Source organism: Hemicordylus capensis, chromosome 10, assembly GCF_027244095.1.
Source record: "Hemicordylus capensis ecotype Gifberg chromosome 10, rHemCap1.1.pri, whole genome shotgun sequence".
In the NCBI taxonomy this organism is placed as follows: Eukaryota; Metazoa; Chordata; class Lepidosauria; order Squamata; family Cordylidae; genus Hemicordylus; species Hemicordylus capensis.
Window position 1 is genome coordinate 19,613,347 of NC_069666.1, and position 14,025 is coordinate 19,627,371.

Consider the following 14,025-nt stretch of genomic DNA (forward strand, 5'->3'; position numbering starts at 1 on the left):
CGACAAGAGGAAGTACTTTTTCCACACAGTGCATAATCTGTGGAATTCTCTGCCACAGGATGTGGTAATGGCCACCAGCTTGGACGGCTTTAAAAGGGGCTTGACAAATTCATGGAGGACAGGTCTATCAGTGGCTACTAATTTGTTGGCTATAGGCCACCTCCAGCCTTAGAGGCAAGAGGCTTCTAAATATCAGGTGCAGGGGAGCAACAGCAGGAGAGAGGGCATGCCTTCACCATTTGCCTGTGGGCTTCCCAGAGGCATCTAGTGGGCTACTGTGTGAAATGAGAGGGCATGCCCTCAACTCCTGCCTGTGGCTCCCAGTTGCATCTGGTGGGCCACTGTGTGAAACAGGATGCTGGACTAGATGGGCCTCCTTGGGCCTGATCCAGCCAGGCTGTTCTTATGTTCTAAGGATTGTCAAGCCATAGTGGCTGACTGGCTGTCTCTGAGAAGCCCATGGCAGGGTTAGAAAGCAATAGCCATATCAGGCTGCTTTCGCCTCACCTTTCCAATCCTTGCCTCTGTCTTCTGCAGACAAAGGAACCATCCACAAAGTTGCAGAATTGCTGGATGGCACCATGAACATCCTGGAGATCCAGCCTTTTGGACAGCGTGCCGTCATCAAGGCTATGACTCTGGACAATGTGAAAGTAAGGGAAACCTCTGTTCTCATTTTATTTTAATTTTTATTTCATTACATTTTATATTTACATTTATTTTTACATTTTATAACCAGTGTTCACTGTTACAAGGATTCCCAGATGTTGACTACAACTCCCAGAATCCCCAGCCAAAGGCCATTGCAGCTGGGGATCCTGGGAGTTGTACATAGGAAGCTGCCATATACTGAGTCAGGCCATTGGTTGGTCTAGCTCAGTATTGTCTTCACAGATTGGCAGTGGCTTCTCCAAGGTTGCAGGCCTGTCTTGGAGAAGCCAAGGAGGGAACTTGAAACCTTCTGCTTTTCCCAGAGTGGCTCCATCCCTTAAGGGGAATATCTTACAGTGTTCACACATGTAGTCTCCCATTCAAATGCAAACCAGGGTAGACCCTGCTTAGCTAATGGTACAAGTCATGCTTGCTGCCACAAGACTAGCTGTCAACAACATCTGGGACCACAACATCTGGGAATCCTTGAAAAAGGGAACACTGTCTATAACTTGATGTTGTTAATATTGAACACAATCACACAACTTTTTAAACTTGCCTGGCAACAAATGGATTCATTCATTCTGTGGGCACAAACAAGTTCGTAATGTCTCCTTGAGAGTTTATGCGGACTAGTCGCTTAAGCCTAGTGCTTGTGAGAGCCATTGTTATAGCTGTTACACTGGGTGGGGAGGAAAGCCAATCCTGTGGTAGTGGGCACGAATTCTCCCTTTAGCTAAGCAGGGTCTGCCTTGGTTTGTATTTGGATGGGAGACTACATGTGAGCGCAGTAATATATTCCCCTTAGGGGATGGGGCCGTAGCTCAGTGGCAGAACATCTACTGGCATTCAGAAGGTCCCATGTTCAATCCATGGCAGCATCTTCAGGTAGGGCTGGGAGAGACTCTGGCCTGAAATGCTGGAGAGACGCTGCCAGTCAGTGTAGGCAATGCTGAGCTAGATGGACCAAGAGTCTGACTCGGTATACAGCAGCTTCCTATGTTCCTGTTCCTTTTATTTTACAGAATGAGTTATTTGTGGCCTCGACAAGTGAAGTGGTTCGGCTGCCCATGGCCATGTGTGGGGCTTATAAGGATGACTGTGAGAGCTGTGTGCTGGCAAGAGACCCCTATTGTGGATGGAGCAATGGAAAATGCACTTCTGTTTATGCCCGTGATGAGCTCAGAAATGGGTATGCCCCCGGTGCATTTCATTTCTTGTTTCTTTTTCTTAACTCGGGGGTTCCCAAAAACTCAGGTTGCTGGGCTATAACTTCCATTGGAGATGGGGAGGGAGGCAGTTGTGGGGGCAGACAAGATGTTGCCTTCTGTATAGGGATGTGCATGAAATTTGACCGAATTCAATTTGAATTCGAATCAGATTTGAGTCTTATTGGATTTGGAGCAATGGAAGAGAGTGCCGATTCATTCGAATCCATTTGAATTCGGCCAATCTCGAATTGAATTTGGGCAAATTCAACCAAATTCGAATTTGAGGTTGGCCGGATTCGAATCGATTCAAACGAATCTCCACTCCAACATTTCTGAATCAGTTTGAATTGAATCTAGTCAATTTTGTGCACATCCCTACTCCTGTCTCTCTTTCACCAGGGAGCTGTTCCAAAACCAGGTCGTGCCCTCATGTTCATTTCACAGCAATGTTTCCTAGAAATGTCCAGCCAAGTATTTCTTTATGGGATTTCATCCTGTTTTCCGACGAGATGATCCAAAGTAAACAACTGTAGGAGCAAGCTTTCTGTGACAACGGTGCCAGTCTTGTGAAGTGTGTGTGGTGCTTACCTTGCTGTCTTTTCTCTTTAGAACACTGCTACAGGCTCTGACCCATGAGGTCCCTTCGAATGTTTGTGCCTCTTCAGATCACAGCAATGCAAAAGGTAGTTTGGCTAATCAGTGTTGCTTGTCCTTCAGATTTAGAAGGAATCCAGTGGGTTATCTTATCTATCAACATGATACTAGAACTAGCATATGAAATTGTTGAGTGTCGCAGCTAGCAAAGGGAAACCAGCTGGCCCTGTTTTTCAGGGTGTTTTTTTTTTAATTGTTGCAATTGTTTAATTACTGTTTTATGATGTTTGAATTGTTTTACACTGTTTTATAATTTTTGTTTTAATTGTTCACTGGTTTTAATGGTTTTGTTCTAATTGTAAACCGCCCTGAGCCATTTTGGAAGGGCAGTATAAAAATTGAATGAATGAATGAAATGAATGAAATAATGAATGAATGAATGAATGAATGAATTGAGCCCCTGGTGGCGCAGTGGTAAAACTGCCGCCCTGTAACCAGAAGGTTGCAAGTTCGATCCTGACCAGGGGCTCAAGGTTGACTCAGCCTTCCATCCTTCCGAGGTCGGTAAAATGAGTACCCAGAATGTTGGGGGGCAGTATGCTAAATCATTGTAAACCGCTTAGAGAGCTTCCAGCTATAGAGCGGTATATAAATGTAAGTGCTATTGCTAAAGGCAGGCAGTCCCCATATAGTGGCTGTGGTGGGAGGGCATGACGGGTGACCCCCCTGGGCCTCTGCACCGCCTGCACCCCTTCTTGCTATGAGCCTGACTCTGACGTTTCCCCCCTCTGCAGAAAACGATTGTGAGGCCGTCATGGTGGCCCCATCGTCCCGTTATTATCTGAACTGCTCTGTCGAGTCTCACCATGCCGATCACGCCTGGGTCCACAGGAACCGAAGCATTCATTGTGGAGCTGGCCACCGTAACTGCACGTATTTCATAGACGAGATGACCGATCAGCTCTATGGCAACTATTCCTGCGTTTCCCAGGAGGGTCCGTTTAAGCGGGTGCTTGTGACGGTGTGCCTGGTAAAGCCCCCTGAGTTCTCATTCAGGGATGCACTAGGACCCACACCGAATGGCTGGGCCACTTCGGCATCCTTGTCCTTCTGGCTGGGTCTCCTGCAGATGGGAACGGTCTTCTTGCTCATCCAGTAAAGACTAACCTGACGACTTGTCATGACCCAGTTCTGGGACTCTTGCAATTGCGGGGAGAAGGTGGACAGTTCAGAGAACAAGATAGGGTGGAAGGCCATTGTGCCTAGACTCCGGATGACCCCCACGCTGTCTGGACCGCCCCACAACAGGAGGACCAAGGCAACCCAACCCAAGCTATCATCTGCACCGTGGCTCGGGTACAATCCTGCTGCCATCCTGCCAGCCCTCGTAGAGATCCCCAGTGCTGCTGGAGCCAGAGCGTGAATTGTCCCCTTTGCTAAGCAGGGTCCACCCTGCTTTGCATTTGGATGGGAGACTACATGTGAGCACTGGAAGATATTCCCCTTAGAGGGTGGGGCCTCTCTGGGAAGAGCAGAGGCTCTGACTCAGTATAAGGCAGCTTCAGGGAATATTTCTTTAGTTAATGGCTTGTGTTAGAAATAGAAAAGAGCTGTGATATGGAAAAGGGAGTTACCCTGGAGAAACTGGCGGAAAGAGCCCAGTTGAATTGAGACGAGGCTTTTTCGTTGCACACGATTTGCACCAATCTGGGCCTATAACGCCTACACTACAACTACATGCCAATGTAGAAACATACGATCATAGAATTTTAGAGTTGGATGGGAGCCTTGAGATCTTCTAGTCCAACCTCCTGCTTAGTGCAGGAAAGACAGCAGTTCTGTAGGAAGGACCCAGGACAGCATTTTCAACCATATTGTTCCCATGTAAACTGAATGAGTAGAGAGGCTGTGGATCAGTGCAGCATCAAGGAGGATACAAAATTTGAGTTGTTTCACGGAATGGAAAGGTTATTTGTATCTGAGCCTAGTTTAAGCTGATGTGTGTTAAGAATATTTCATTTAGAGAATTATTTCTGTGGATGTAATCTTGTATGGTGAGGAATAACAAATCTCTGAATCCATTATTTCAGGGGGTTCTCAAACTTGGGTCCCCTGATGTTGTCGGACTACAACTCCCAGCATCCCTTTGTGGCTGGGGAAGATGGGAGTTGTAGTCCATCAACATCTGGGGACCCAAGTTTGAGAATCCCCTGAAATAAGGGATTCTGAGTTCACACCAAATCACTATTTGCCCTAACCAGAGCCCAAGTGATGGTTTCAGCTTCCATGACTTTGAACTGGTTTTCTGTCTTGGCTTTCCATCCTTTCGAGTTCTGATACCTAAGTTCAGTCCCATTTCCACGTGCAGTAATGATAAATATGGCTTGTCCTTCAGACATCACGATGAGTACAACCATGGGCATATCTTCTCCAACCATGGGCGTAACTTCTTCAAACCATGGTTTCCTGGTAGTCCTACAGAATTGTGTCTCTGTCCCTGGAATTGTGTCTGCCTGAATTGCTCCTGAGAATAAACTGTGAAATGAAACTGTGTTGGGGCTTGCGGTGTCCCAGTCAAGCTCCAGACACCTTGATGCACTACCTTTATTTTTTTTTAAAAAAAAAATTCAATTCTTTTGTCTATGTATTTATGTTGTCTTTGTTCCTCTGTGCACTTTAATATAATTAATTAATCTGTTATTAATGAAGAAGCTTTGTTGATGAAGACTCTTATTAATGAAGATGCATTGTTGCTGTCTGTGTTTGCCTTGTATGTGTTGCAATCACACTGATGCATTTTTTTTAAAAAAAAATTCAATAAAATATCAATACATATTTAAATTCAATAAAATTCTTCTCTTTCTTTCTTTCTTTCTTTTAAAAAAGTGGCATTTTTTCACCCAGGGGTTCTCAAATGTGGGTCCCCAGAGGTTACTGGACTACAACTCCGATCATCCCCAGCCACTTTGTGTTGAGATTATGGGAGTTGTAGTCCAACAACATCTGGGGTGTGTGCAACCCCTGCCCTAACCCACATTCTAGGATTTCATTTTGCTGGCTGCCCCAGGTTCTCAGTGTGTGAGAGGTGCTTCCCAGACACATGCCTGTCGCCTCATATCCTGAATCCTGCTATATTGCAGTTGCTAAGCACAGGATCTGCATTACATTTGGGGCTGTAGTGTTCCCTATCAGGGGTGCACAACTCAAATGCCCCCATGGACCAGAACCAACCATGATATGGTGTGCAGGGGCTGAGGTCAGTTTTCAGTACATTAATTATTATGATGAAATTAATTAAAAATATTAACAAAAGCAAAGGGGTGGAGGGTTGGCTGGGGGGGAGGCAAGGGCAAAGTCAGTGGGCTCTAGGCCAGGTGTAGGAGACCTCTGGTCTCAAGTGGCCACCTGCACCAAGCCCCTGCTGCTAATCAACAGGACCGACCTTCATGGATATGGTGCGGGATATTCCTACCTGCAAACCAGAAAACATCCCTGTGGTCCAGATCTGCTGTGCAGGCCTTTCGATCAAGGAAGTCCCTTAAAATGAGGAACATCATCAGGTTCAAGCTCATCTAGATCTTGTGATCCATCTGGGTGCTGTGAGTTTGATGCCTGTGGATAAGTTTATTACTATGGTGTTGCCTCTGTTAGGATTGTCCTGGTTATTGCCATGTCTGAGACAAGCCACAAAATGTTGCCTTCCCCCAAGCCTCTCATGGGGGCCAGCCCCCTCTCAAAACCAACCCTTGCAAGCTTTGGAAGTCCATGGGGGGCAGGGAGGAGGGCAGTGTTCCTTCTAAGAGGGGTTCCTAGATGCTGTTGACTAAAGTAAAAGTAAAGTGTGCCGTTGAGTTGGTGTTGACTCCTGGTGCTCACAGAGTCCTGTGGTTGTCTTTGGTAGAATACAGGAAGGGTTTACCATTGCCTCCTCCCGCACAGTATGAGATGATGCCTTCCAGCATCTTCCTATATCGCTGCTGCCCAATATAGTACCAGCGGGAACTTGAACTGGCAACCTCTGGCTTGCTAATCAAGTCATTTCCCCACTGTGCTGTGTTGACTACAATCCCCAGCCAAAGGGCATTGCTGCTGGGGAGGCTGGGAGTTATAGTAGTGAACATCTGGAAATCCCTGTTAGAGGGAACAGTGGAGGGAAGGTTGCCAGCCTTCTCCTCATGGAAGCAATAGAGGTGGTGATGGGTGGGGCAGGGCAGTAAATGAGCCACAGGTGAGACTCATTCGCATGTTCTTTTCTCTGAACTGGCCACTTTACTCTGCCTTGTCTCGCCCACCACAGGGGTTAACTCTTGGCACGCAAGCTGGTTATTTGCCCAGGCAGATAACCAGTCTGAATGTCAAGGGTTGACCCCCACAGTGAGCAAGATGAGGCAGTGAAGCAGCCAGGGCAGGGAGAGGAGAATAGGCAGGCCTGTGGCTCATTTTACTGCCCTCCCTGTTCTGCCGGTACTGGCTACTTTTCAAGGAGTGTGAAGAGAAGCCTGCAAGGGTCAGATTGGTCTCAAAATTGCTGCTCAGATGGAAGCAGTGTGTGTGTGTGTGTGGGGGGGGAATCTCACTGCCCTGCTGGCACTCCAAGAATCTGCCACCTGAAGCAACCGCTTCACTTTGCCTCATGAAAAGGCCGCCCACTGACCCAAATGATGCCTGATCAGAATCTGGGATTTGACACACAAGCCCCTGAATGTTTCTTTAACTGCTGTGGATGGTCTCTGAGCGAGAAATTCCCCTTCAGGGGTTGTAGCTCAGGTGAGTGCTTGGCAGGTTGTGTGTGTTTGTGGGAGAGAGACTGCAGAGGATTTCTTGCTAGAGCCAGCCTGGGACGGGATTGCACAAGTTACACTCTGGGATCTGATGCCAGCTGAAGGGCGGTCGGTTTCTTTCCAGTCGATCCTGTTTGCATATTTGTAAATCCTGCTTGTGTATTTGTAAACCAAGCAAATATTGATACAGACATTCTAAGCCTAAAGAAAACAAGTCCCAAGAGGAACAGAACAGCTAAAGGAGCTGGGTGTGTCTAGCCTGGAGAAGAGAAGGGGAGCAACATTCCCTGTAACAGGGATTCCCAGATGTTGTTGACTACAACTCCCAGGATTCCCAGCTGCATTGGCCTTTGGGGGGGTTATGGGAGTTGTAGTCAACAACATCTGGGAATCCTTGTTAGAGGGAGCACTGAACGGGAGATGTGATAGTCATCTTCAAATACCTTACAGGCTGCCACATAGGACAAGGACTCCCAAATTTGAAAACACACACACCCCTTCTGTCACAAACCTTCAGCTCAGGTCCCCATAGAGGGGTGTGTGTGTATGTATGCGTGCATTAGGTGTGCGTGAGTGTGCATTAGGGATGTGCACAAATTGAATTTTGCAATTCGATTCGAATTGAATCGGTTTGAAACCAGGTTGCTTCTGCATCAGGCTGCATCAGGCTGTGGTTGGTCTGGGGTAGCATGCCTGGCACGGCCTGTGTCTGCAAGGCCCCTGGGCCCCTGCCAGCCCCCCAATGCCTCCCAGCTCCTGACTCCACAAATGTGAAGAGTAGAGGGCAAAATATGGGTATTGTTTCTCTTCAGATGCTTCTAGTAAGTCCCTGGAACATTCCATTTAGAGAGTGGGGAGACTTTCAAATTATACCAAATTAAATTATTTATTTGTTTATTTTAATGAGACCTTAGTCTTATTCCTGCGCCCCTGGTGGCGCAGTGGTAAAAAAACTGCCGCCCTGTAACCAGAAGGTTACAAGTTCGATCCTGACCAGGAGCTCAAGGTTGACTCAGCCTTCCATCCTTCCGAGGTCGGTAAAATGAGTACCCAGAATGTTGGGGGGCGATATGCTAAATCATTGTAAACCGCTTAGAGAGCTCCGGCTATAGAGCAGTATATAAATGTAAGTGCTATTGCTAATTGCTATATCGGGAGGAGACTTGATTTTCCTTTTGGAGGTTCGTCCTCTTACTTACAAACTTTAATCTACCCCCGCCATCAAAGGGCTTTTTTCAGGGCGAGACATGATGCACTGCCCTCTGCAGTGCTTTCTGAGAGATTTTTGAAGGTCCCAAGGAGTGACAGACTTTGTCCTTGTGGTCTAGGGCATGCCCATGAGGAGAGCATTCCAAAGTCTGGGGGCAATGACCGAGAAGGCCCTGTCCTATGTGCATGACAGCCGATCCGCCCTCATAGATAGCATGCAGAGCGGAGCCCCCTCCAATGACCTTGCCAAGTGGGGAGATTATTAATACTTATTAATAATTTACTAATTTAATATATTAAGTATAGTAGTAATTTATATAATCAATATATTAAATAAATATATAAATTACTAATATAACTAATATATTAAATTTCTGAAATATTTTTATTAATTATCAAGTATTAATAATCTCTATTAATTTGTGTATTAAAATAGTAATAATTTATTGATAACATATAATTAATAACATATAAGTAGTTAGTTTGTCCATTTTCTGCCATTGTGCAGAACGTCACGGCTCAGAGCCATTGTCATAAGGCACCTTGCTGTGCAAACCTTGTCATTTTCCCCTTAGGTACTATAGGAGGATTGATCTTGTGGTAGCAAGCATGAATTGGCCCCTTTGCTAAGGAGGGCCCACCATGGTTTGCATTTGATTGGGAGACTACATGTGAGAACTGTAAGATATTCCCCTGAGAGGGTGGGATTGCTATGGGAAGAGCATCATCTGCCTGTATGCATGCAGAAGGTCCCAAGATCCCTCCCTGGCAGCATCTCTAAAATAGGGCTGAGAGAGACTCCTGTCTGCAACCTTGGAGAAGCCGCTGCCAGTCTGTGAAAACAATACTGAGCTAGATAGACCAATGGTCTGACTCAGTATATGGCAGGTTCTTATGTTCCTTTTGTTATTTCTATGATAATCAGTATGTAGTATTCAAAATGTAGCTGAACCATAAATGTATAAAACGATGCTTCCTGCTGTTTCTCCCCCTAATCATTCCCAACACATCTGCCTTATCCATTGCTCCGTCATGCTGGGTGGCTGTTCCAAACTCATATTCTATTGCAGCCGCAAGGTCTTTCCTGTGTAGTTACACTCAACAGTTAGGCCAGGCCTGCTCAGTTTAGCCCCACCCCTAGCTGTTTATGAACGACAACTCCCATAATCCCCAGCCACAGTGGCCAATAGCCAGGGATCATGGGAATTGTAGGCCAACATCTGCAGGTCGCAGGAGGGTTGGAGATGAGCAGCCTTGAGTTGGACTGTCTGTGACTGAGGATGCCAAAGTCATGGATGACTTTTCCCTCTTCTTATTTTTGGACCCCTTCCACCAAAGCCAAGTTCCCCTGATGCTGTGTCTGTAGCTACCGGATGTCTCTTGGGAGATGCCAACTTTGGATGGACTTCCAGGGTGCTGAGGTCACTGCAGCATGAGCTGGGATGCACACAGGAAATTGTTTTAGCTGATATAACCTGTCTGCAGGAAACACACTAATCCAAGAGTGCTGCGATAGTAGGAATGATGTCAAAGGGAGTCATCACTTGCTTCCTGCCAGGACTATGTGCACTCGCAAGGCTTATAATGGCACACAGACACCCCGCCCCCAAAACACATGTGTCCGTTTTGATCAGATATGTGAGATGCCTCATGGGGTTGGGCTGCCCACGGAAACTACCCAGCAGGAAGCCCTCAGGGCATGAGACAGCACCCCTCCATTATCCCTCCTGAAAATTGGTATTCACTGGGACACTGCCATGAACCCTGAAGGCTAAGGATGTAAGAACAGCCCTGCTGGATCAGCTCCAAGGCCTTTCTAGTCCAGCATCCTGTTTCACACAGTGGTCCACAGTGGTTTACCATTGCCATCTCCCGTGCAGTATGAGATGATGATGCCTTTCAGCATCTTCCTATATTGCTGCTGCCCGATATAGGCGTTTCTCATAGTCTGGGAAACACACCAGTGGGGATTCAAACCGGCAACCTCTGGCTCGCTAATCAAGCCATTTCCCCACTGCGCCATTACATGGCTGACAAATTAACTACAGATGGGGAATCATTGCAGAAGAGCCAGGATATTAGTGCATTTAATCCTGATGCATTTAAGTCTATTTAATTCTATCCTGTATTAATAAAATCAAATGTCACTTCATACAATTTTAAAATAAGATTTTTAATTTTTTTAAAAAAGTTTTATTTTAATGAAAGTTGAAATTTCAGAGAGGAGGCGTGGGCCTCAGTGCTCATAGGAACATAGGAAGCTGCCTTATATTGAGTCAGACCCTTGGTTCATCTAGCTCAGTATTGTCTTCACAGACTGGCAGCGGCTTCTCCAAGGTTGCAGGCAGGAATCTCTCTCAGCCCTATCTTGGAGGTGCTGCCGGGGAGGGAACTTGGAACCTTCTGCATGCAAAGCAGATGATGATGATGATGATGATGATTGATGATGTATTCAATTTCTATGAATAACTAGGTGCCCCAGTTATGTCCCTAAGTGATGTTCTCATTCCATCAAGATTGTTTTTTACCACTGTTTCTGTCAAGGATTGAACCTGGCACGTTCTGCATGCAAAGCATGTACCCTACAACTGAGCTATGGTCCAATCCAAAAAGGCGCCCCTGTGCCCCTTAAAAGGTTTTTTGATCATGGTTATTTCTATTAGCTGGTGTAGTGAAGGCCATTTTTCTGTGCATTTTACCTTCCTAGGAATATCATAGGAACGGAGGAAGATGCCTTATACTGAGTCAGACCCTTGGTCCGTCTAGCTCAGTGTTGTCTACACAGACTGGCAGCGGCTTCTCCGAGGTTGCAGGCAGGAGTCTCTCTCAGCCCTATTTTCTTCATGCATGCAGAGGTGCACCTAGGTAATTTTGGAGCCTGAATCTAAAGGCCTTTGGAGCCTCCCTACACAGCTGCAAGTTAAGCACCATTTTTTAACATGTAGGTTCTTGAGGGCACAAACCACACCACCCAGGACAGACTAAAGAGGATTTGGGGGCCCCCAGGGGGTTTGTAGGCCCTGGACCTCAGCCCCAAAGTCCAGGGGTAAGAGCATCTCTGCATGCAAGCAGACAGGTGCTCTTCAGAGCAGCCTCATCGCTGGAGGGGAATATCTTACAGTGGTCTCACATCTAGCCTCACATTCAAATGCCAACCAGGGCGGACCCTGCTTACCAACGAGGACAATTCATGCTTGAGCTCCCTCTCATTCTCCGGAAAGGATTTCTGTTCCTGGCATGAAGTAATTTTCTGTGTGGGCAGAACAAGAATAGCTGTTTGTTCAAGCGATTGTTTTGAGCTGGTCTTTATTTATTGTTTGCTGCAGTTCCTGTTATTACATGCAATGTAAATCAGAACAGGCTAAAATTATGCCAGCATTGTTCAAGGGTTTCTCAAGGTTGCCTTTGGCCAAACACGGTAACCGGTTAAAACTGGTTTCAAAAACAGCATCCTCGTCCAGGGGGACGGCATAGGCTATTGAAGAGAGAACTCTATACATACTAGAGACAAAGCCTTAGGAGCTGGATTGGCCCACATACAAGGCCAACTAGGCAGTAGGGAGGTGCAAAAGGTTTTGAACTCAACGTGTTCTGAGCATGAAATGGGCTGTTTTGAGTGTTTCAAGCTTCAAATAAAGGGCCTGTTTTGAGCTTGAAACAAAACAACCTCGCTTTGACTCGAATCATTTTGAGTGTTTCGAGCGCCATTTTGGAGTGTTGTTTTTCTGGGGAGAGCTGTTCTACTGATTGGTGGGCTGATGCACTAGGTCTAGAGTGGAGGCCTGGTCTACCTGCTTCATGCAGTGGGTGGACCAGTCCTCTGAGGTAGGCCGACATGCTATGTCCGGAGCGGAGGCCTGAGGCAGGTAAACCAGTCCTCCACTCCAGACCTAGTGCGTCGGCCTGCCTCAGAGGTCTGGCCAACCTGCCTTCCCCCCATTGGTAGACCAACTCTCCCCAGAAAAACAGCACTCCAGAATAGTGCTTGAAACACTCAAAACACTCAAAACATATCAAGTTGGGTTCATCAAAATAGCCAGCTTGGCTACTGTTTCAATGAAATGTTTCGAGCATTTCGACGTTTCAAGCATTTCAAGCTCAAGAGGAAATGCAAAATCTGTTTTGTGCACACCCCTACTAGGCGGTCTTGTGGCTGGGGATTATGGGAGTTGCAGCCCAACAACATCTGGAGACCCAGTGTTGAGAACTCCTACTACAAAATACTTCTCCTACAAATATTTATATACCGCTTTTCAACAGAGTTGCCAAAGCAGTTTACATAGATAAATAATACATACATAAATAAAATGGCTCCCTGGCCCCAGAGGGCTCACAGCCTAAAAAAAAAAAAAAAAAAAGCTAGACACCAGCAACAGCCACTGGAGGGATGCTGTGCTGGGGATGGATAGGGTCAGTTGCTCTCCCTGCTAAATAAAGAGGATCACCACTTTAAAAATGTGCCTCTTTGCCCAGTTAGCAGGGGATATCTGTTCCATTGCTGCATTACTTGTCCCTCCGCAAACATCTTCACTTAATTATGTAACATAAAGCAAATATCTCTGTTTTCTCTCAACATTGGAGTATACGTTGGCACAGGAAAGCAAAGTGACCCTGCTTCCAACGTCACCTGGTTCGGATTCTGAATAACCGAGTCAAAGCATTCCTCTGAGTAATGTGAGAATTAAAATGGGTGATGCTGACATGACTTGCAAAACAATATTGTTCTGTTTAGCTCCGGACATCCAGGAAGTAAAATGACAGGCTTGTAAACTGATCTTTTGTTGTCCATGTACTGGTCACTCTGTCTCATCCAGGAAATAGGAATACCCCTTTAAGCTTGTCACGTCAAAGATATTCTATTTCAGGGTCTGCGGTATGTGGGCTGCACCCTCGAGCGCCAGGAAGGAAGCCCGACAGACGTTCCACATAACATCTTGCAGTGGGATGGGAGAAGAATGGACCCATGTACACTCACGCCAAGTCAGTGCTGAGTATTCCCCCCTGGCCACAGGTGCAGCCGATTCCTTTCCCCACAGACCTTTGGCTGCCAGCAGCAGCTGTGTGCCAGTCACCTGCCCGCCATCTGACTAAGTGATTGCTCATAGAATTCCTTTTCTCGCTCACAGAATCCAAGCACTGGACATTTCTCAATGAGTTTGATCAAGAGCAGTGGCATAGCAAGGGGAGAATGGGTCCATGTGCTTCCCCTCTCAAAGCACAGCATTCCCCCTGGTGGCATGCAGACTCGCATGCATGCGCCCTCACTCACTCAATTTGCCCCCCCATCTGGCTGACTGGATAGCCTGTGCCCCTGCCGTCTCCACTGCCACCATGCCGCTCACAGTTCCCTTCCCCGGCATTCCTGACACTGCTGCTTGCCAGCGCCCAGGCCCTTTCACCTTCCAGTGGGGCCTCTGGGAATGAGGTTGCGCGTGCACACTGATGGAGACACAGGGCCCATGCACACCATCATTCCCAATGGCCCTGATGGAAGAATAATGGGCCTGGGGATCGTTGGGCAGTGGCAAGAACACCAGGGGAGGGGAGTGGGAGGCAGTTCCTGTACGCAGTGGGCAGAA

The 14,025-nt window shown here is 46.9% G+C and overlaps 1 protein-coding gene across 1 annotated transcript in view; it reads left to right on the forward strand.

Annotated features, from left to right (window-relative positions):
* The window catches only part of SEMA7A (semaphorin 7A (John Milton Hagen blood group)), a 56,230-nt gene extending 50,923 nt beyond the window's left edge, over window positions 1-5,307 (forward strand). The window contains exons 11-14 of the mRNA XM_053273141.1: window positions 538-653; window positions 1,677-1,843; window positions 2,472-2,545; window positions 3,251-5,307. Coding sequence (XP_053129116.1) covers window positions 538-653; window positions 1,677-1,843; window positions 2,472-2,545; window positions 3,251-3,615 — 722 coding nt within the window. The 3' untranslated portion in view covers window positions 3,616-5,307. The remainder of the gene's footprint in view (window positions 1-537; window positions 654-1,676; window positions 1,844-2,471; window positions 2,546-3,250) is intronic.
* Window positions 5,308-14,025: the final 8,718 nt, after the last annotated feature.